This window comes from Empidonax traillii, unplaced genomic scaffold (genome assembly GCF_003031625.1).
Source record: "Empidonax traillii isolate 1590-97213 ecotype Southwest subspecies unplaced genomic scaffold, ASM303162v1 scaffold366:size559255, whole genome shotgun sequence".
Lineage (NCBI taxonomy): Eukaryota > Metazoa > Chordata > Aves > Passeriformes > Tyrannidae > Empidonax > Empidonax traillii.
In genome coordinates, this window is record NW_020955559.1 from 317,898 (window position 1) to 341,847 (window position 23,950).

The 23,950-nt window shown below is 37.7% G+C and overlaps 1 protein-coding gene across 7 annotated transcripts in view; it reads left to right on the top strand.

The window, feature by feature from the left end:
* Positions 1 to 23,950, top strand: part of TRPS1 (transcriptional repressor GATA binding 1) — a 217,464-nt gene that overhangs the window by 54,928 nt on the left and 138,586 nt on the right. For 6 of the 7 annotated variants that reach the window (XM_027892751.1, XM_027892746.1, XM_027892752.1 and 3 more), the window contains 2 exons: positions 808 to 1,934; positions 9,801 to 10,404. In XM_027892751.1, coding sequence (XP_027748552.1) covers positions 808 to 1,934; positions 9,801 to 10,404 — 1,731 coding nt within the window. The remainder of the gene's footprint in view (positions 1 to 807; positions 1,935 to 9,800; positions 10,405 to 23,950) is intronic. The other variant, XM_027892753.1, reaches the window with a different exon arrangement.

Below are 23,950 nucleotides of genomic sequence, written 5' to 3' on the forward strand. Positions count from 1 at the left end.
TAGGTTTTTTTGCCACATGCCATTTTCCTACTGTAGTTTTTCCATTCTTGTTTTACTAAATTGAGCTCTGTGCATGAGAGAAACAGAAGATTTCCTTGGAGAATGTCTGCAGTGAGTAATCCTTGAGCAAACTGCCTTTCGTTTGAGACATCAGCCACTACGGCTCTGTGAAAAGGCATCCTGGCGGATACTGCATACTCCTGTAGGAATGGTCTTTGTAAGAATTGGTCGTACTACGACATAGCAAACTGAATTTGTTATTTAAGATTTAATTTTTGTTTGCCCTTACTTAGAAACCAATACTCTTGGACATAAACTTGAATATGATTAAAGCATGTAAATGTATTGAAAGAAAAAGCCTGAGGACCCATTTTTTTGTTCCACACCTGGCATAGACTCCCAGCAAAGTTTGCTGTCAAAGGGTTCTGAGATATGCGAACTGATTATTGGGTCTTTTATCAATGACATTATTCAACGATTAGTGAAGGAAGGAATAGTCCTATCAGAGAGCGCTAAGATCATGTTGTGTATGTGTCCCTCAGTCTCCCCAAATCAATATATTTATTATTTATATGAAATATATATTCTGCTATGAGAAACATCTAAAAGTCTTCATCAACAAATGTTAAATATGCGAGGGCATATGTATGAAATCTTACTACATTAGTACAAATGAAAATGGCAGTGATAGTTAATCAGAGAGACTTAAGAATTAGTTGCTCTCCATTTCTCTTTCCTCCCTCCCCACTCCTTGCTATTTGAATAAATCCACAGTGGAGCTAAAATGACCTTGTTCTTTATTCGCAGGTTACTTTAGGTGGAACCTTTATTGGAATTGGGCGGAAAACTCCAGATTGCCAAGGCAACACCAAGTACTTCCGCTGCAAATTCTGCAATTTCACCTACATGGGCAACTCCTCCACTGAACTAGAGCAACACTTCTTACAGACTCACCCAAACAAAATGAAAGCAGCCCTTCCCTCCTCTGATTCTGGTAAAGCTTCAGAGAAAAACTCCAATAAATCCAGTCCTACTCTTCGACCATGTGATTCTGGAGACTTGGGGAAGTGGCAAGACAGAATCACTGTAAAAGCAGATGATACACCAGTTGGATATTCGGTGCCCATCAAGCCAATAGATTCCTCTAGACAAAATGGTACCGATACAACCAGTTACTACTGGTGTAAATTTTGCAGTTTCAGCTGTGAATCGTCCAGCTCATTGAAACTTTTAGAACATTACAGCAAACAGCATGGGGGAAGCCAGGCAGGAAGCCTTCACCCAGATCTGAATGATAAGCTTTCTAGGGGATCTGTCATTAACCAGAATGATCTAGCCAAAAATGCAGATGGGGAGTTAGTGACAAAGACAGAAAAGGGTGCAAGTGTGGCAAAAAAGAAAGACTTGACTAGCAAAGGAGCAGAGGACAGCATGGTGACAAGCTACAACTGTCAGTTCTGTGACTTTAGGTACTCAAAGAGCCATGGCCCAGATGTAATAGTGGTGGGCCCACTTCTCCGTCACTATCAGCAGCTACACAACATTCATAAATGTACCATTAAGCACTGTCAGTTCTGTCCCCGAGGCCTCTGCAGCCCAGAAAAGCACCTTGGAGAAATTACTTATCCATTTGCTTGCAGAAAAAGTAATTGTTCCCACTGTGCTCTCTTGCTTTTGCACCTGTCTCCAGGGGTGACAGGAAGCTCTAGAGTCAAACACCAGTGCCATCAGTGCTCATTCTCCACTCCCGACGTGGACGTTCTCCTGCTCCACTATGAGAATGCACACGAAGGCCAAGCGTCTGATGTCAAACCAGAAACAAACGCCCTGCCAGGGGCAGAGGGGCCACTGACGCTCAAGGAGAACAAAGAACACTCATGTACCAAATGTGACTTTACCACCCAGGTGGAAGAAGAGATTTCCCGACACTACAGGTACAGTGGAGTTTCCAATGTATAATGATTTGAACCCAAACAAATAGCCCTCCCATAGTTTCTTAATTAAATGTCACCATTTCTCAAACATTTGAAGAAATTGGAAATCAAAATATGAATGTGTATAGATATAAATCTTTACAGCCAGAGTCCAATCCAACATCCACTTTGTTTTGGAAAACCACCAGCTAAGTTGGTGGATTTAATTATACATTTAAACCTGTGCAAAGGAGAGGGAAATTTGGATTTGTGTGCAGATGCTGAAGTTTCAGCATATTTGAGGTTTGGTCAACTATTTTCCACCCAGAATCTTTTAGGTACTGTTTTAGTTTAGGCTTTTTACAAGAAAGCTGGCATCTTCATTCAGTCAGGGAACACAAATGGCTTTACTTTCCAAGATAGACTGTGAACCCTTTCATGCTCCATAACAGTGCTTCAATGTACTACCTTTTTGTAGTATTTTCCATTCCCAAGTCCAGCAATGTAATAATTAGTTTAAGAGCATTCCACTGCTGTTTTGGTGTTGGTTTCCCACTGGGAGCAGACACTCTTTTGTCTGTTGATGTCATTCCCCAAGATCCTTTTGCAGATGCTTATTTTCGTGTTCCTGGTTTACAGTGTCATTCTATTTATTTTAAATGCTAATGTTCCTATTTGGAGGTGGATGCAGCCAGTCTCCTGACTCAGTCTGACACAATGTCATAGTGGCAGCCAACTCCCCGCTAAACTTCTTGGGTCAGTTCCTGGGCTGTTGTAAACTGGCAGTCCAGTTTACATCAGAGGAGGAGGTGGCTCATAGGCTTTGTAAAGAGCAACAGTTATGTGCTGCTGCAAAAGCGATGTTAAATATTAGAAAATCATGCTGAATATGTTAATAGTTAAGGCTAATGCGTCAACAACAACGGAAAACTCAGTATCTATCTCATCTAAAAGATCTTTGCGTGGAAGCCAGCTAGAATGAAGACAAAAGAAAATGCATTTTCAAAGCTAAAGCTTTGTTAAAAGCTCAAGAAACTTTGCCACGTTTAATAGATTCCAAGACATCCAAAATTAACAAAGGCAGACTGGGGCATGATGCTTTAGGAGAGATTAAAGCTGGGGGCATCCAAATGTTGCCCAACAGAGGGCTGCATTGGCAATGTATCAGGAGTCTATTAAAAAAAAAAAAAAAAAAAGCAGATTGCTCATCTTTAATTTGGAGCTAGGGCCCACGGAGGATTCAGGTCCCAGCATGCAATGCCCCATTTTTGATCCAAGTGGGCCTGAGGGATGTTGTGTGGATTAATTAGTTAATGTTTGTAAACTGCTTTGAAGATGAAAAGTGGTATCTAAGTTCCAAGCATTATTATAGCAGCTTTGAGCCATGCTGAAGAACTCCATAGGCAGCACTTTGTCCGCCGCTGGGGCATGGCAACGATCTTTTTTAGTGGTTAAATAACTGGAAGATTGAAATGGCTCCTTCACTGAAAAAAAACCCAAGCTTTTATTTTGCTGCAGCTGGTAATTTAAGTTTTAACAAGCATGCCGAGTTAGGATCCTTTTTCCCAAGGAAAGGAGAAGCCATGACTTTCAAAATTAAGTGCTAAGTCTGAGATGGAGTAGTTGCAGCTTCTCCTTCGGAGGGCTCAGCACCCTGCAATTCTGGCAGTTGACACAGGGAACTGCACTTTGGTAAATCAAGAGATCCACTAAAGCATTTGAGTCTCAAGTTGTTTGTCTAAAATTAGGCTATTCTGTTTAAGACACTTGAACAATATATTCTGTTAACCCTCCAGTCTATGACATTATTGAGTACTCTGAGGATATTGTGTAATTAAAGTGAAATACAAAATCCCCATAACAGCCTTCTTTCCCTTTCTTCTGCACTCCCCCCTTGATAATTTGAATTTTGTTTCTTTTCTATTTGTACTGCTGCTGTTTTCCCCCAATATACATCTTTCTTGAAGTCACAGCAGTTAGTTCAGTTTGTAATAGCTGGTCTGTAATGGCAAACACCAACAGGTTTTATTGCTTTTCTATACATAACCTAGCTTTCACTCTATTGAACTAAAACTTTTGAGGCATTATAGCTTCTATTTTTATTATTATTATCATCAGGCTTTTTTTTTAATAGAAGTTTTGCATGTATCAGATGTGTGTTTCCTTTCCCTTTTTGTATTTTAGGAACTAAGGATTCAAATGGTTCAGATTTTAAAAAATAGAACATCTATAACACAGTAGTGTTAGAGAGTTATGTGACACACAGAAATGCTGATGTGGAGTCTGCTCAAATCCTAGCTGAGGTTCTGTGCTTCTTTATCAGAATTTTTCTCAATATCGGTTTTCTTGCACACATTTTATATATGTGTATATATATATATATATATATATATATATATATGATGTATTTAAAATGCTGGACATGCACATATATCTAAAACATGTTCATTTATATAATAAAAAGCTGAATGGATTATAATGTTAAACATAATACTAAGCATTAATGTGGTGGCAGAAAGTGTTCTGCTGTTCACATATTTAGGCTTAGACTTGACAATCCGGAGTATCAGAGCTGGCTTTAGATGCTCCTTATGTATTTCAGTTCATGTATTTTTTTGTCTGCACTATTTTCGTTTTTGAGTCATGTGCCTGAACAACATGCCTAATTTATTTTATTTTGCTTCCTTTTGGCTCTATGTTCTACAGTTTCACTATGTCTTGCTAGCTAAAAAATTTTCTATGCCCCAATGTTATTCCTTTGCAGCCATGTATTTGCAACAGTATCAGAATTTGCAAAAGCAGTTCTTTCCAAGTTTTCTGTCTACAGAAATGTATACTTACACTTAACACTCCTTCAATATTTCTTGACATGATTATTTGAGAACGGTTCAGTTAAATCTGAAGTCAATGAATCACACTGCATTTGAGTTTACTTGTATTTAAACCTCACTAAAATGTGCTTACTCAAATAAATCCCTATAAGATTTATTTGCCTCTGTATTCCACTAATTCTGCTACTACTCATTTTCCGTTATACCTCTGAGGAATCGGATACTCTTCATGTTCATTGGGAATCTTAGTTTTTTCTCAAAACTGTCTGGTATTCTGATGAGCCAGAAGACGCCAACACCTAATTTAGATAAAAATCAAACAGTATTTGGGGAAATTTTGCATGTTGGATCACTTAGTCTAGAGATTATTTTCCTGCTTGCACGAAAATAATTAATTTCAATTTTTTTTTTTTTTAAATCAAAGCAGCTTCTTGCAGAAGTATTTTTTTTCTAATTTTGCTAAAAGATGCGAAAAAACAAAGTATTTTCTAATTTTTGCAAAAGTCAGAATTTTTCATGTAAATCCTTGCTTGACAGAAAGCATTTGATCAGTGCTAGTAGTAATTAGAAGTGCTATGCTGAAAAATCCTCTAAACATCTTTTTAAAAACGAGATAGGATAGTGATTCATTAAACTGCAAAATATAAAAAGAAAAATATAAAGACTCAAATGAAATAAAAGCTTTGGCTGTGATGTAGAATTATTTTTCTAATAAATTCTTTTGAAAATGTGGATGACAGCACTTGTGTAGGGGTCTCTTTAGAAATTGATTTCGAGTTAATTTCAAATTAAATAATTCCATACCTCTTAAAGATAAATGAGGTAGAGGAGCAAAGCAAAGGGGTGCTTGGAGCTTGTGCCTTCCCAGCATCAGGGCTGCACCTCAGGGATGGGAGTGCTGGGGATGACCTGGCAATATCTCAGGCAGCAGAAGCCAGAGCAGGGTTTCAGATATGCAGATTACGGACACGGGGAGCCTTTGGGACACTCCCCAGAGAAGCCAACTGAGGCCCATCAACTCACAGTTTTGCAGCAGAGCAAGAGCCTTAACTCAGTGAACAACAGCAGCAGCTATGAGGGCCTTTTTCATCCTCCTGACACCTTAATTCACTGCTCTGAACTTGTTTGCTCTTGCCAATGGGTTTTGCTCTCCTTTCATCTCAGCCTTGCTCTCCACTCTTCCCCATCTCCTCTCCTTTCCGACCCTCCACTGAAGTTTCTCGCTTGCTTTGCTTGCTGTCTTTCTTTCTGAATATTTTCCCTCCCCACAAGCTTGAGTGCAGCATCCATCCCCAAAATAAACTTTCTTATAAACCTGTTTCTTCATGAGAAATGATAGTAATTACTATATTCATAATTAAAGTCAAAACATGCAAAAAAATGGAAGTGATACGACAGCCATACCTTCATCCAGGATATTTTCTATGCCCTAGAGCCTAGGACTGTCTTCAGGTAATTAAAAAAAAAAATTACTTGTTTTGTAGGGGATGGTGTTTTGTAATACTTCAGACTACTTAGAAGTATGTCAACAAGACTTAATTAACAACTGACTAGTGTCGGGAGTATCACAGCCTATTAGGAAGCTCAAATAAAGAACACTGAATCCATCAACCCCCCCCCCCCCCCCCCCCCCCCCCCCCCATCTAATCTTCCGACTTCAAGATTTTGCAAGGGAAAACCCTTGTATCTTACCTGCCCAAATCAGGTACATTTCAGTACAAATAATGATAGGATTTTTTAGAGTTGTCAGAATGTAACTGTGCAGTAAAGGTTTGGCCTGAAATTTCCTGACATTTAATCTTGGCGTTGGGCCACAGATGTTTTAATGTCCACAAATAATCAGATCTTTGATTTATTTTGTAGTAAAAATAATAATGCTAACTGACATCAGTGGATGGGATGACACTGCCAACCCAATGCCATATTGGAGAGAATGCCAGTTTATGGCTTGAACCTGCTGTCAGTTTGCTTGAATGCTGTATAAACAATACCACAAAATGGAGAATGCTGTTTCCTTCTTCATTTACATCACTTTCTTCCATGCTGACTGAGATTTTCCTCAAACATCTCTTCTTTGAGCACCTCTGTACCAATACATGGTATTGCAGCTGATGAATTGAGAGTTTCAGATGGTATAGCTGTAGTTTAGCTGTAAAGTGTAGCTTTGACGTAATGCACAGGAGTGCTTATTGTGTACTTTGCAAATTGGAATTTTTAAAATTTTGTTGCTTAGCTTTGAAGAGCTTTGTGCACAACTCTAGGTGTAACTTGGGCTTTTAGAAAAATGGAGTGTGTTTAGATTCTAGTAAAAGAGAAATTAAACATTGCCAACTTGTATCCTTGATTGCTGTCAGGGAGGAGTGAAAATAGGCAAGAAAACATTTTCTTTTTATGCCTTGTTCTGAAAAAGAATTAAGTTTCCAATTTTCAAAAGTACTCTCAAAGCTGATGATAGTTATTATTTTAATATTTGGGACTGTAACTCATTTTAGACAGTTCCAAACTTCCGTTTATGTTTTGGAGTTTTAGGATAGAATAATACACAGGACAAACCCCTGCAAAGTATGAAGATCTAGAATGTCAATGGCAGAATTTTAATGCATACTGGAAAAGTGTATGTCCTAAAAAAAAAAGTCTGTTGAGTTACTACCTACTGAAGTCAGTCCTCGAGTTTTCCACATCACAGTGCTTATCACAGTCTCACAGAAGAACAAAGGAAAGCTTGTATGACTCTCTTTGAACCAATTACAAATCATTTACATTAACAAACCCTTAATGTAATAAAGGTGATTTTGGTTATGCCTCAGTCATGTACTTAAAACTGCATCTAATAATCAGCATTTATTTGTGTCCTCAAAAGTGTGGTACCACTTTTGTGGTGTATATGGCTCCTGATCAAAAACATTTAGCCAGTGTGGAATGGAAAAAGAAAAAAAAAAAGACAAGTTAGGCAGAAAAAGATCAGCTGTTTGGAGGTGTTATATCTGTAAATGAGAGCCAAGTTAGGAAGGGGGTTAGCTATTGAAATAGCCAAGTTAAACAAGAGACACTTAGAGCTAAGTAGTGTCCCAAAGGATTGATAAACTTTCACATGGGGAGTGTATGTGGTTGAGCCATTAGCCCCAAATGGTGTCTTGTTTAACTTGGCTTTTAAGATAACTAAACCCTGTCTAACTTGGACTTCTCTGATAGTATCCCACCTTTATAGGGCTGACCCTCTTTATAACTTGGCTTTTTGTATTTATAAAATGGTTTTGATCAGATAGCACTCTTTTTTTTTTTTTTTTTTTTTTTTTTTTTTTTTTTTTTTTTTGTTCAGAAGAGAATTAAGCTTGGTTTAGAAAAGAATTAAGTTGCAAGAGAGAATATGTTAGTGTTGCATTGAGAGACAAGCTGATTTTAATAAAACACAATTGCAGAATGAAGAAAGGAACACAGCCAGAACAGGATTTTAACCCACAGCTTGCTCTCCCACAAGTAGATTTGGTTGCCATAAGGCTGTGTGGAGAATTGCTGAATATATTTTTTGCATAATGGAACAAGCCCATCTAGTCCCTTAAAATGAATATAAATAGGGAAAATGACAAAAAGAAAACTGATATTGCACAAGGGCTAAAAAGCTTGAGTCTGAATATGTACTCATGTCTTCACGCTGACACAACTGCAAGAAAATCAGACAATGTAAATAACATATGGTTTGTTTTTCCAACAAAAGGAAAGAAGGAAGACAAGGGGGTTTAATAAGTTTGGCAAGTTGTCCTTTCTAAACTATCATAGTCTAAAAGGGACATTTTGCATATCATTTCAATTCTACAAATGCATCAAGAGCCAAATCCTGCTCTTACTGAAGTCAGTGGGAGTTTTGCCATCAACTTCACTGAGACAAAGATTTGGCCTTAAAAGAATTAATTCAAACAACTGGAATTGTCAGGGCAGTAACAGATTTCTCATACAAGTTTTGTCCTGTGTAGATAGCAAGAGACTCATTTTTTAGCTTGGCTAAAGACACTGCTGTGTCTCTGAATGCCTGGGGTGTGGATGTGTGAGCGTGTCTGTAGGGAGAAGCTTTTGTAGAGTTCTGTACATTTTGCAGGGCAGAGGTGGTATTTCGCTCCGCGCTGGTGGGATGGCGGGCGCAGTGGGGCCCGGAGCCTGGCGGAGGGCTCTGACCGCTCCTGCACTATAAACAATTATTCCTAATGGCGTTAGAGAGCTCATAAACAGTGTTCTGTTCCTCTGGTAGATACAGTAAATGGGTAACATGTTGTTCTCATATAGCAACATATGCTTTACATAATTTAGTAACGCAGTACTTTATATAGGCTTTTAGAGTAAAAACAGGAAGGCATATTATTCCATGCTGCTCCACAGCTCCTACCCAAGAATATCCATATTTGACAGGAAAACTCAGTTTGTAGTGACACACTCGATTGTTTTGCTTTTCCTTTAGAGTGGCATCTTTTTAAGGTAATGTTAAAATGTGTTAGAGAACCAAAAGGTGTTGTGTACAATCTTCTGTCCTTTCCTGTACACTTATCCATAAGTAAAGCAGTGCTCCGTTCAAAATCATCTTTGTCAAGCAAAAGTATATAAAACTGGTGGAAAGTAAAGGAATTTTAAAAACATTTTAACGTTCTAACATAGATCTATATTATATAAAGTGGTGTTTTTTTATAACAACTGTCCTCTTCGAACTGTTTGATTTAGGTTGACGAATATGTGTTTCTTTAGTGTTTCTACTGCAGTTGAAAGTGAAAAGTGTATTGCAGCAAACCGAAGAGAAAAAACCACAAAATCCCAGTGAAAATTTTATAATGTTTAGAATAATGCAGTGGGATGTGAATGAGCGAGAGGAGGCCATTGCAAGGTGTGGGGGGAAAAACCAGGAGGATTTTCCCCTTATTGTATAAGACTCCAAAGTAAACCTGCTTGCTTTATTTATAGGGGATCACACTGTGAGTTTGATATATTTTCTTAATCTTGCTAGGTAGAACTATTGTGAGAGGGAAGGCCAAGGGGAGATTCTTATGTTAATACACTTGTGGTTTTCTTCCAGGAGAGTACACAACTGCTACAAATGCCGTCAGTGCAGCTTCACAGCTGTTGACACTCAGTCACTACTAGAGCACTTCAACACTGTGCACTGTCAGGAGATGGACATCACTACAGCCAATGGGGAGGACAGTCATGGTGTTTCATCTATCAAGGAGGAGCCAAAAATTGACCTCAAGGTCTACAGTCTGATTAATCCGGACCCCAAAATGGGGGAGCCCATGTCTGACAGCATAGTGAAGAGGGAAAAGATAGAAGATAAAGAAGTGCTCAAGGAGAAAGGCTGGACTGACAGCCCCAGTGATGATCTTCGCAACGTGACCTGGAGAGGAACAGACATTCTGAGGGGGAGCCCATCATACACACAGACCAGTCTGGGCTTATTGACCCCAGTGTCCGTTGGCCAAGAGCAGCCAAAGCCTTTACGGGATAGTCCAAATGTCGAAGCAGCCCATCTTGCAAGGCCCATGTACGGCTTGGCGGTGGAGAGCAAGGGTTTCCTGCAGGGCGTGCCAGCAGGAGCAGCGGAGAAACCTGGGCAGCTCACCCAGCCCTACTCTGGTTCCGGGGACAGCAAGACAAAGGACGAATCCCAGTCCTTATTACGGGTAGGAAACTCTCTCTTTCTTTTTCCTCTCGCTTTTTATGATTACATGTATGTTACGGTTAATTAGTCGTGCAGATGATTTCTTCAGATCCAGAGTAATGCGGTTGGGGTTCTTTCAGTGTGTGGAAACAAACAAACAAAAAAAATCAAAGGAAGACTCAAAGCTGTAGAGCCAAACTGACAGGTAAATGTTCCAAAGTGTTCACATAAAACAATCTATATATTGATGTAGTATTAGTAAGCAAGTGCTTCTGCTTTTGCTATTTAGCTCTGATTGAATTTTGTTTAATCATTCCTGCTAATTGTGCAGGTTGGTCATGCATTTGAAGAAGGAAGGTTTAGAACCCCAGAAGGCTGCACATCTGTTACACTAAAACAACTAATCACCTCTTAAATTTTGTGGTGGTGTGATAGTTCACACTTAAACAAGATTTCATATTATTTCATATCTGAGAATATGAGACCTGAGTTAAATATTAATAAAAAGTAACTTTTTTTTTTTTTTTTTTTTGTGAAGCAACATAATTATATATCAATTTTGACACTTCTCTGGTTGCCTTGGAAGCAAAAGAAAAACTAAAAAGAGAAAAGGAAGGAAGGAGCTCGGGTGATAAGTGAAAGCAAGTATTTGCTACACCAAATAATTCCTTTTTTTTTTTTTTTTAATAAGAGGACGTATATATAAGCAAATTCCCCTTCCAGTGAGGTATGTTTTTCCCACTATAGAGAAAACTGAGTTTAGAAAAGCTCTCAAATTCTGAGGAACTGAACAGAGAGACAAATAATTTCCTTCCTGCTGGAGACATCACTATATGTTTTCAGGAGCTGCTCCCTCTCAGAACTTATAAAACTTGCCACAGGAGTGGTCAGTGTGCAGACAAACCTCACTAGAATGGAAGTGATGATCTTCTGGTTTCTTTTATTGTCTTTTATAAGAACATTTATAACCACAGCATCCATTACTGTAACATGTGAGAAGAAGATAAAAGGCAGGATGCTAAGGGTCTACTAAGTTTATATGTAGGTATATCTGTCTCCATATACATATAAGTCCTAAAAGCTCTTTTAAATGAAGTCAGTGGTCTTAAAAGTATTGCAGTTATTCTAATTATACAACAACATGTCTATCACTTAAACCCTGCATTCAGTTTAGGGACACCACAGACTCTTGTACCTTTCAGGCCATGAATTGTCAGATTTTAAGTGTAGGAGAAACAGTTACAGTATGACAGGTTCCTTGTTGCTAACCTGGGTTTGTGCTCACTGTGGATAGCAGGATTGTATTTCTCTTCTTCATTAGGAAATATGTATTCAAATATAGATATATATTTTATATTTATATATTTATTACATATATATTATATAATATATGTTTATGTATAAATTTATATATATTTATCTTTAAATTCCATCTAGCAGTGGAATTCATGCTGCACATATGATGCAGTCCACTTCAGTTCTTGTAGTGGTTTTTAGCTGTGCACAGAACATATTGACCAGGGGAGCCACTTAAATTGTGGCTTATCAGAATACAAATAATTTTCCTTTATTAAGAATGAAAAAAAAAAAAACACAGCTAAACAAAAATCTTCAAATTTGCAGAATCAGCTCTATACAGGTCTAAATTTGGTTGGTGGCTGGAGCCTAAAATCTCAGTAAGCAGTAAAATAAGGCCATTATATTATCTGTTTTAACCACTGCTGAATATATAATGGGAATCTGTATACTGGCTGCTTCTTATGCCCTTTTAAAAAATAATTCCAGACACTTTTTAAAATTCTTTATATAAAAGCACTAATATATATACACATATACGTATATCTATTCACAAACACATATGTTTAAATTTTGTTTTCAAATTAGTATTTTGATTTAATTGGAAATATTTTGATGGGTTCTCAGAAATATGACGAACCTATAATTTCCATGTTTTTCTGGAAAAAAATATTTTTCTATATTAACAATCCATATAAATTAGTTCCTTACATTTTCAAATTTGTTCAACCCAACTTGTCTTTTATACGTCTTTTAATGATTTATTAGCAGATTACGTCTATACTGACTGATAAAACCATATCAACTCCCTTCAAATAGGAATTACTTTTGGGTACACCATTAGCTGCCTTGCTCTTTGAACTCTATTGTGCCAAAGATTTTTCTGGGTCTTTTCCTTGGTTATAGTATTTTAATTTTCACTTTTCTTCTTTGAAAACTGGGCAAGTTGCTTTTGTCAGTTTGAAATACTAAATAAAAAAAGGGAAAGAGGTTAACTTTTGTCATCTGCTGAACAGAGTCCCTAATCTTACATATTTCATCATGATTGATGGATAGAGATAAAAATAATGAGAACTGAAACTTGTTTAAGGTAAGGGGTGATCTGAAGGATAGGAGGTGTGGGAGTGTGATTCTGTGAGTGGTATTAGTTCCTTCTTCTTCTCAGTTTGTGGAAAAGATCATAGAAACCCAACTCCTTTATTTTGCTCTTGATTTAGTTTTCTGTAGACAGAGTAATGGGATTCAGTACTGGAGCCAGGAAATAAGAAGACAAAGTGATGGTTAGCTCAACCATTGGGAGCTTAGTGTCAAATATTACCTGACATACAGATATGTGTGTCTGGGAGCTCACTTGGCCCAGACAGAATTAGATTATTCAGAAAAGAACTTACCGTTCATTACTGAAAAAAGTAAATTTTTATATTCCTCTGAAATAAAAAAAATACTCTATACTGTTAAGGAAGTCTCTCATTATTATCCACTTTTGGATACACTTATTTTTCTGATGCGAAATAGTTAGTAGGAGTTGGTCCTATCTGAAAGCAAAGCGTTAAATCAATACATCCTTCTGGTATCATATAATGAATGCTCATGCAAAACACTGTATCCCAGGACGACTGGTGACTAGGAAACAAAACCTATAATAAAATCACTGTGGACACCTTAATTTTTTCCCCCCAAAGACTGACACAGAGGAAGCCAAAAATTTTGGATTACTCAGTGAATAAACACTGTGAGAAATGGACTGAAAAAAAGTTGCTAACACATCCCTTTGATTGTACTGGCTATTCAGTATTTGTAAAGTGGTTCTGCTTATTACAAATGATTTATAATGATTTGACAGTAGCAGCAATACTGTGTGCTTTTCATTTTTTAGTTTTCCAATGACTGGGATAAGGCAAAGCGGAGATCAGTTTTTTTCATATTTTTTCATATAGATAGAGGTTGATACTGCAAGTCTAGAAGTGATTAGCATTTTGATAAAATATCCGAGACAATACAAATCAACTGGGGAAGGGATGAAAATATACCTTGGCCCACAGAAATCCCTAATGCTTACAGGATAATTTTAAATTTTTCGAAATTACTTCAAGTGGCTTTCAGCCATTTTTATGCTGTTTCTTGCATTCCTTCCATGCATGATGGTCATGGTCCCCTCCCCAGACTCTATGTTACAGTAGATTATTTGTGGGAGTCATTAGGGTAAGATTTCTAAAAGCCTGAATCTTTCGTGACCTTTCGGGAGCTGGGGATGGTGCAGTGTGAGAGCTCAAACTCCGCATGTGTGCGAGAGACATGTGCAGTGGATGCACCTTTTTTCCCGGGAGTGCTTCTAAGCTGTGTGTATGTAATAGAATCTTTCTCATGGGCTTGGTACACTTCTGTGAGTAGCTTTAATTTATTTTTCTTATTAAAATATTTCCAGCAGCTGTACTTACATAGAATCGGTATGTTTTGCAAAAGGGAATTACCAAAAATGTACCTCAGCATGGTACAATGTAGACATTATTTCTGCTCTTCCTTAGAGTAGCTGATTTTATAGTTTAAAGATTTGTTGATACTGGAAGGTCTATTGAGATGCAAAAATGTTCCTTTTTTTGGGTAGCACATTGGCAGCCAGCAGACTCCAGGCCAGGCAGATTGTTTAATGCTTTGACAGCGCAGATCCTGGACTGCGGGAACTTTTTGCTAAACTGATTTTAAATGAAGTGTCCTTTTTTTTGTATGTGTGGACACTGCAGAAAAAAGTTTTCTGCAAAAATGAGGAATTGTAGCCTGAGCCTTCAGACCTATACACAGACCTAATTAGCCCACCTAAAGGTGTTGGTATGCATATCATACTTTAGCCAATGCAGATGCAGAATAACACAGATCAGCGTGTCCTGTGGTGCCACATGGACCTGCAGACAGCAAGGAGACTCCTGGACTCCTGTGTATTAACCATAATTCATGTAATGGAGGGGTTTGTGTACCATCAAAGGGAGAGAGATTGTCACATTATTGCAAAAGTAGTGTTGATTTTTATCAAGGTGTACTGCAGGCTGTAACATTAAATATCTTACTGAGCTTATGTCGATCTTTGCTATTAGCTTTTTATATGGGGCAAAGGATAAAATCCGCTCTTCTATTAAACTGAGATTATTTTCACCATAATGATAATACTGTTTACACACTACAGGAAATCACGGCATTTCAAGAAAGTTTCCATTTACTTTAAGGAGAGTTATTTTCTTTTTGTCTGTGATATTTGCACTTCCGATATTTCATATAGTGTTCTGTCTAAAGCTGGTTAGATGGCTTTAAATTTGGGGGAGACAGGAAATCAGAAAAAGTTATTTCCCCTCTCCATGTTTTGCATTCTCCTATGTGGGTGATTGACAGTGCTAATTTTAAAGTAAGAAATTGGTATGAAAGTATTGAATTTACATATAATTGATTTAATACCAGTGTAGTAAATATCAGAAACAATCCCTAACGGCAAAACATTATTTCTCCTATTATAAAGCACTGACTCCTGTTATCCACAGAGTTGGATGCCAGATAGATGCAAAGCAGGGGGAATGCTGAGCTGGCCTTTGTGATTTCCAAAAGACTTCTCTAAACATTCAGTTCTTGGCCAGAAGGAGGTAAAACTTGCCTCTCTGATGCTGGTAGAAGTATTGCTGCCGCTGCCTTTAGCAGCAGCATGAGCAGCAACATAAGGTTCAAGCACACAGAGTGAAATCTTGGTTTAAACGTGATTTTTCGGTGATCACTACAAGGTGACACATGGAAGTTTTTGTGTCCTTTGGCATTGTGTCCCACTTCCAACCACCTTTTGATAGCAGCATCTTAATGATGTATCTGCAGAATTAAATTTAATGCATACAATTGTATCACACATCTTACTATTAAGTTTATGGAGGTCTTGGATGCTGCATCTCATCCCTAGGCCACTTCAAGAAAGAAAAAGCAGCCCTTTAAACAAGAAACATCTGAAATAGTTTCCCTGTAGCTGCATCTCATTTTTTTCCCATTTCCTCTGACTCTGTTAGAGATCCTTCAGGAAGTATTTATAGTCAAGGCCATTCATTGCCATACGGGTTCTCTAATTAGCTGAGGGGAACTCAGCAGGCACTGTGTCTTACTAATGCACAGAGCGCTGGCAGGTCAGATTGCTGCCAAAGTCTCTCATTTTTTTTAGAAGCACCTGTTTCCACAAGTCTCTGCCTGGGGAGGTAGTGGGCTACTTTTTTAAATATAACTACATCCTGGAAAATTACAAGAATCCTCCAACAAGGAAAATGAGAAAATAAAGTTAGGACTTGAAGAGAAATGGTTTTGAAGCTTCATGTTTACAGTGCAAAACCGAGACTGGTAAAATCCCTGCGCTGGTGAAGGGCTCAGGAAAGAAGCTAAAGTAACTTTTTGAAGGTTTTCAAATAGTTTAGAAACAAACATGTACTTGGCTGCTTTTAGTAACTACTGGAACCAAACCCATAAGAAATTGAATGTTTTGCATTACTCATCCTGACAGAGTGATCAGATAGGACTAGAAAGTAACTTTTAGAAAAATGCTAACCTGCCCAATGAAAGGCATGTTTCTGGTTTTTGTGTGGGGTGTGCCTGTCATGTGGTGAGACAACCCCACCTCATCCATGTTTACCCACCCAGCAGGGCATAGGGATTTTTTTCTTTTCTTTTTTTTTTTTTTCCTCCCTTTTACGAAATGTGGTTTAGAAGAGAATTAAGTGATAAAATCATTATTTGGGTGGGGCTCAGTAATAATGTGAAAGGGCAGCAGCTACGTCAAAATCCTTGATGAAAAGGTGAATCAGTATGTGGAACAAAGGGCTGGGGAGATGGGTACGGGCCCCTGGGCCATTGTGTAAGCAACAGGGTTTATTGAAGTTGCTATGATCAATAACAATGATTCAAGCAGGGAGAACTGAGATAATTCTTGATTTAAAACAAGCTGCTGCGTTTGGATAGGAGAGGTTGTAATGCAGATGAGAACAAAAGAGCGCTTTCTTGTATTGAACCGAGTGGCCAAAACAGATTGACGGTCAGTGTCACATTCTATTAGCTCCATTTTATATTACTCTTCCTAGTTCAGGTAGGAGGACCTCTCTTCAGCTCTCTTGGATTGGTATTTGAAGTCCCAGCATGGTGAGAGTGAGAGGGGTTTATGCATTGTTTTCACCCAGATGCCACATGCCTGCACCTGGGCTTGGCTTGCTGGGTGACCATCACCCGGTGAGCGAGCCAGCAGCTCTGTGCCATCACTGCCATGGGGAATGGCAGTATCAAACTCGGCAGGAGGGTAGGAAGTATCCTCGGTTCCTGGGTACAGTTCTCCTCAGCAGCTCCCACTGCTCTGGGCTGGGTGGGGATCTGGGCACAGAAGGGGCCCCCAGCACTGTCCCCCCACCTGAACAGGAGCCCTCGATGTTTGGCAAGTCAAGCCGGAGACTCTCTTGCCCTGGGCTGAGTCTCAGAGCTCTCCCTCCTGGCTTAGCCTCCCTGTGCTGCTGAGCCACCCCTCCTGACCCTGAAAAACAATCCCATCCTGCACCCCATGTTTGAACCCCCAGTGCTGAACTGGGCACATGGAAAGAAGCAGTGTCATTCTTGTAGGCACGACTGATCTAGTAAGCAGCTACGTTTTTTAACCATCTTCAGATATATTCCTAATTATATTAGGATATATAAATATATCCTAATAAATAAATATATTAATAATATATTTTTAATTTTTTAATTCTAAATTGTGCTGACAGTGGCTGCAGGTTGGTTGAAGCAGCTGGGTGTGGGGCACAGCTGTGGGCACCACAAAGGCAAACAGTGCAGTAGCAGCTCCCTCCAGTCTAAACAGTTCAGAGAACTGTCAATGGGAAGCCTTGTTTAAAATGGGAAGTAAATGCAGCTTCTTGCACGATGACTAAATTAAAGAATTAGTTGAGCTTTACCAAAGTTTTGAAATGTTAAGTGTGACTATAACCATTAAACAGCCCTATTATTGTTCTGTATTGCCAGTAGTTCTTAGCAATAGATTGTATACCTGAAGTGAAATGGAAGCTTCAATTGTATTTAAAAACGTAAGGATAATCTTGGCCAAACTGGATCTAATAAGAAGCACACATTCATGTTTGAGGGCAGAACTTACTGCTAACGTGTAGATTTCCAATGGAAAATTAAATTTCATAGATGAATGCAGGCAAGGATTGTACATAATTCTATTTTTGCCTGAAGTACTATGGTGCTGAACAGTGAAAATCTATGTGAAGATACCTCTTGCATCTGGAAATGCAGAGTTGTTTCTGGGCTGAATTTCAGATGACTCTCTACATGTCTCTGGTAATTAAAAGACAAAATAAATATATTCTTTTAAAGGAGGGATATTGTGATAGACAGCAAATAAATGTTTGATTCATTGGACTAAAAGGGAGCATTGTAATTACAATTGATTTGAAGGAATCCAGATGCTATCCACATCTTAACAAATTCAAAATGGTAAAGATTTAAAGAGATTTATGAATAAACAGTCCACACACATGTTCTGTGATTTTTTTCATGGAGGTATCTAGTGCTGTTAATACAGCTAGTTAAAAATGACAACTACAGAAAATAGCTGTTCAATGAACAGATGTGTGCTGAAGAAGAAATATATGTATGTGTGTGTGTGTGTGTGTATGTGTGAGATATGCAAAAGATTTTCTGGAATGTCTTTTGTTACCTTGGCAGTCCTCAAAATATGTATGTGGTTGCCTTCGAAGTAGTCTTAATTTTAAGGTCTCTGATGAGTCCAATTGATTTAGTGAACAATTTCCTGCTTAATATAATTAATTTACTTCTTCCATCAAGTTCTGCTTTTAAAATGAAGTTTTATAGTGGCTAAATGGTTCTTGCTGACATTTCTCTAAGCATTTTTTTAGTAGTATTATATATATTTTAGAAAATCTTACAGTCTTTTTTAAGTGATATAATAATATCTATAATATAAATCTATATGTATTCCATATTGCATGCTATGTTACTTAGAGTTTGGATAGGATGTATTGTTTAGCATAAAGATGAGAAGAGAAACAAGGATGTTTTCTTTTTTTGCACTGTGTACAGTATTAGGTTTCTGAAACAAATGTGTTCGTGGCAGCCCAGGCTGTGCAGCACTTTGCAGGCAGCTTGAGAACACCCTTGGAAATCTTTGCTGAGTTTGTGTATCCCTGTGCTGCCTGAGATTTTCAAATCTCGGGTTGGTGAATCATGTTTGTCCTAGTCAGACGGTTAATTCCCTATGATTTCTTGTCTCTCTAGGCTTTAGTCTCCTGATTCTATCAGTAAAATGGGAATAAGGGCAATTTCCCATCTCAGAAGGCAAGAGTGAAGAGAGACATGTTAAACTCTGTATTGGGCAATAGTGCTATCATAGTCACACCAAGAAGAGCCTGATCCATAGGTATCCTGAAACAATATTCCTGGTTAACTTCTCTGGGTGTGATGATGTAAACTTTTACTAGAATACCAATGAAAGAGAAAAAGTGAGCAAAGAGATTATAATTTAAATTTTGTTAAAATTTCCATTCTTTCCTTCAGCCTGGGAAGGGGGGGGGGAAGGAGGAGCAAGGCATTTGCATTTCTTGGTTGACTTTGACCTCATTTTGCTTGATGTGCCTCTGATGTGCATGGTAGCAAACTGCACATTTTCACTTATGGGAAGATGTCTTTTAACGATGGCTTACAGTGCAGTCTTTAATCATGTAAGTTGCCTCCAGCACTTGCTGAGAGTAAAATTCCACCCTCTCCATTTTCAGATGGATTGTACTATCGGCTGTTTCTCCTTGCAAGACTGTCTGTGATTTGAAAATTGTCTTTAAATTAAAAAAAATGAGGAAAAAAGAGAAATAATCAGAACATTTGTCAAGAAATTTGCTATGAATGGGAATGAGGAGCAGTGCAAACAAGCTTGAAATGAGTTTTAATTCACATGTTATTCTGGGAGCCTACAATTTCTGGTTGAGAAAATGGCATATTTTAGGTCTATTTCCTCCAGTTTTTGGCATGGAGCAATGCCTGTTTTGTTCAGTCAGATGTTCAAATGGGAATTTTGGATGCTTAGAACTAATTTTAGTAGGTGGGGGGCAAATTTATTATGATGCTACAAATAGAGTTTGATCACAGCTGCTTCATTGCAATTATAAAAATTGGCTGTGAATTGCTTAAACTATATTTGCTGGTTGGAAAAAAATTAATCTCATCTATACAAAACTCTGTCTTGTTACCCTTAAAGTTCTGAATAACATTATTTATATACACAGTATTTTGAATTTGACTTGATCACGTTGCCAGAGTATTTTCATGCCTCTCTCCCTCCCTGCTCCAACAGTGATAGTGTGCTCAAATGACTCTCCCATTCTTTCCCGAAGGAACTCCTTGTGTTAGAGTAAATTTCTGAGCTTGTTCTGAAATTACAGTAAATCACACACAGACCTCTTAAGACTTATTAAAAAATATTAGATACTTCATTGGAAGTTGGGCACTTCAAAGCTCTCCTTACTCCAGTCTGTACATGACTAAAAGGCTGTAAGGCAAACACCACAAGGTGAAAGCTTTCAAAGCAAAGCAAAACTTAATATACCGCTATTATCCTCTTTATAAGACATATGGAAAATAATATCTTTACATATTTATGAGGGTTTCTTTCTGATAGTAACTGCTTTAATGTTCATGGATTTATGCTTTTGAGTTAGAAAATACTGAGTTCAACTTCATATTTTTTTGGTGTTTCATGGCGGCTCCTCTCCCAGCCCAAAGTGGATGTATTCCAGACCTGTTTAAAAGTTTGTATTGTGCAGAATAAGCTTAGTCAGCATGTTTCTTGAGAAAAGTGTTTTCTTCACAATTCAGTTAATGGACTCAGCTATAGTGATCATTTTAGCATTCCTCCCTCCAGCTGATAAAGAAGTCAAATCATCTATAAAGTTCTCAATTGACAGCACAGTTCCTTTTAGGATATTACTGAAACTCATTTATATTTAACTGAGATGTTCTAGAAACTTAAATATTTCCTTTTGTTTAAAATTCTCATAAACCCTACTTCATGCAGTGTTTGAGGGTGGGAGAGTTAATGGAAAATGTGATTAAAATCTTGTAGGCTTCAAGGCTTGTAAACATCTTGGCACCTACGTATGTTTTTGTGCATACATGTGTATGTTTACTAATTTTAAATTAGGTTAAAAATTAGAATGAAATTAAAAAAAAAAGAGATATTGAAATTAAGAATGAAAAATGGTTTTTCAGTGAACACAAAACTCCTTTAGTTATTTAGCCAAATGGATTGTAAGACAAGTATTAATAATTTTTAAAGCAAATAGCATGAACTTTTACAACTTTACTGATTTTTCCATTATGGAAAATTATGTCCTGCTTAGCAGAAGTTTTAAATCTGGGTGGATTTTTAAATAGATCTTCCTTGCTTTTAAGACTGTAATCTTAATCATCTCGTAATTGATTTGTCTTTGCCTTCTAATAGCCAGTTAAACAGTTGAGGGGGAGAGGTCTTTGCGATTGTTACCCATAACAACTGTCAGACCATATGTGATGTACGGGCTTAAAAAAATTATGTCTGTTAAATTTGGACCCTCAGTTTCTTGGTATAATGTTCTGCTAAATGCCTCCTCACGGTTTAATCAAACCTCATGATGAACTGTGTGTATCTCAGGGGAGGTGCTGCATTCAACTTCAGTGCCTCGGCTGCCGTTGGTGTAGACCTCTAGACCAAACTTCTTCTGAAATGAATAATTTCAGTGAGTGAATTGACAGTCTGGAGTGCAACCATAATGATTGCTAAAGGTATTTGAGGGCTTTCGTAGTGATGCCCTCCTTAAGAAGTGACGCATAAGCCATTTTGGACACTAGTTCCCCAGGTACATAACTGTTGTAAGGAAAGAACATTTTTAAAAACACTGAGTTGAGAAATACTGTATCTGTGCTGGTTCTGTAGGTCCTTGGCAAAGAAATTAAATTTTGTAAGCATTTGGAAGTGAACAGGAACTTCATCCAGCAGTCCACAGCGAAGGGCTCCCAGTGCTTGCAGAGCTGCTGGGTGTGCCTGGTGTAGTGCCTGGCTGTGAATGCCTCTGGACCCCTGCTGTCAGCTGTTTTTGTCAGTATAGATCTGCTTTTCTCTTTGCTTGGCCAGGTTGCAAAGAAAGTTTTCTGTAGCCTCCCTTTTCTAGTCTTCTTTAGCTTGGTTTGGCTCTCTCCCCCCTCAGTCTTTTGTGGAGCTCATGGTTTACTGTAGTAAAAGTAATTAAAATTCTCCAAATTTGGAGCTTTCTTTTGAAAGAAAAATTACTAAACCATTCATTTTGTTATAAAAACTGTGTAGGCTTTCTGATCTGCCTTTCCAAAAATATTCATTGTCTGCATTGCAAATGGAGGCTTTCTGATGGGATGAGATTAAGAAAAATTGTCTAAATCTTCTCCTTGGCATCTGCACTTTGCCGTGGTTGGAGCCAGGGTGCTGGTCTACACGGGCTTTGCTCTGACAGGTTCCCTCTGGAATGCCTACCAGCATGCACGTAAATGGCCCTTGCGATCTGATACCCTTCCTACCAAAAATATTCTCATGGCCTCGCTTGCTTTCATCAGCACCACTAAGTAAACCTCAGCTAGTGGAAGAAGACATGTTGGAGCACAGCAGAAGAGCAGAATGGGTGAAACTACAAATTGTTAGTCTGTTAAACACAGATTATGTCTTTGGGTACAATTCCATTAGCGACTGAATGAGTCTGGATGGGTAGTAGCTTGTGGAAGTATTTGTTATGACAAAACCAACTTTTCATTAATAGACAAAGTTATCCTGTTTTCCTCTGTAGTCTGGCCAACTTCAAAATGTTTTAAACTAATTTCAGACTTGTAAAACACTGTCTATCAGATACAGACATATGGATTGAACTAGTAATTTGCTTGCCATCTGCTGATAAAGGAAGCAAGGCGTCTAAGTAGAAAATGAAGAATTCCCTTCCTCCCCCCCCATTGGAATGTCATATGGTGCCTTTAGTAGTTGTTTGTATTGACATTTTTATTGATTGTTATGTAAAGTGTTACACTGCAGTGACCTGAATCTGCTTTGAATCTCATAATGATGATTTTTTTTTGTTTAGAAAATATCTATACTCATTTGTGCCTATAAATAATGTTGCTAGAAAATAACCTGCTTTAAATCTTAAAAAATAAATTGATAACCATATTGCCTGAAACAGGAATAAGCATATTCTTCTGCTCAGAAAGGAAAAAAAATAATGTTACAAGAGTAAAGTAAAATTATATTTCCTTTTAAGTCAAAAATTCCCCTTTCTTCCTGAAAGACAGAGTAAAGTCTAGGAAAAACAAAATTCCCAACATAAAAACAAGAAAACTAATCCATGAAAACTTTTCTGTGTAGGGAAAAATGGATACTTGAGCTTTCTGGATTCTTCTCTGTTAGAGTCTTTTCTCATCATCCCTGATAGCTTCTGCACGTCCAGAGTTTGTGCCCCGAATTTTTGCCAAGGCTTAGCTGTACTGGTGATAGCTATTTTGCATAGGCCCTGCTTGTCTCGGGAAATAATAATAATACTCAGTCCATAATGACATTTTAAGTGTTTGTTCTTTTAGTTAATGCTTCCTGTAAGTTTGTCCATATTCATGAAGCAATTAGAGTTTCTCTGTTTAAAAGTGATACAGAAAGTATAAAATACAGTAACTTCTCAGTAGGCGCACCGCTTTCATGTGTAATAAAATACGATCTCAATCAGTGCTTCAATAGCTGGAACCTTTATTAGTTAAATAAAAATAAATACTTGTTTCAGCCCTAGTTCTCTGTAACTTTTTCATATTTACAAGTATTTTATTTTTTATTGGTTTCTTTAATCAATTTCGAACAGACAGTGCTAAAACATTCACAAGCTATGTTCTTAAACACAAGTTATGTCTTCATAAAAAATGATACTCAGTTGTTGATATTCTTTGGTAAAATAAGCCTGGTTTTTTCAGCTGCAGCTGGATTATTAATTGCTAGAAGTGCAGGATGTAAAGAGTGTACTGAAGAATTTCTATATGTACTTGAAGTGAAAGTAATATGGAAAATCGCTACTTGTCCAATATGCTGTTTTGTCTTTTTTAAATATCTTTTTTTTTCTGAAAATTGATGTTCCTTACAATAACCTGCAAAATCTATAAACAGTGCAGAAGCCTTCTTTTTTCAGTGTTATGTATGGGTTCATTTGATAAAAAAGTAAACAATTATATAA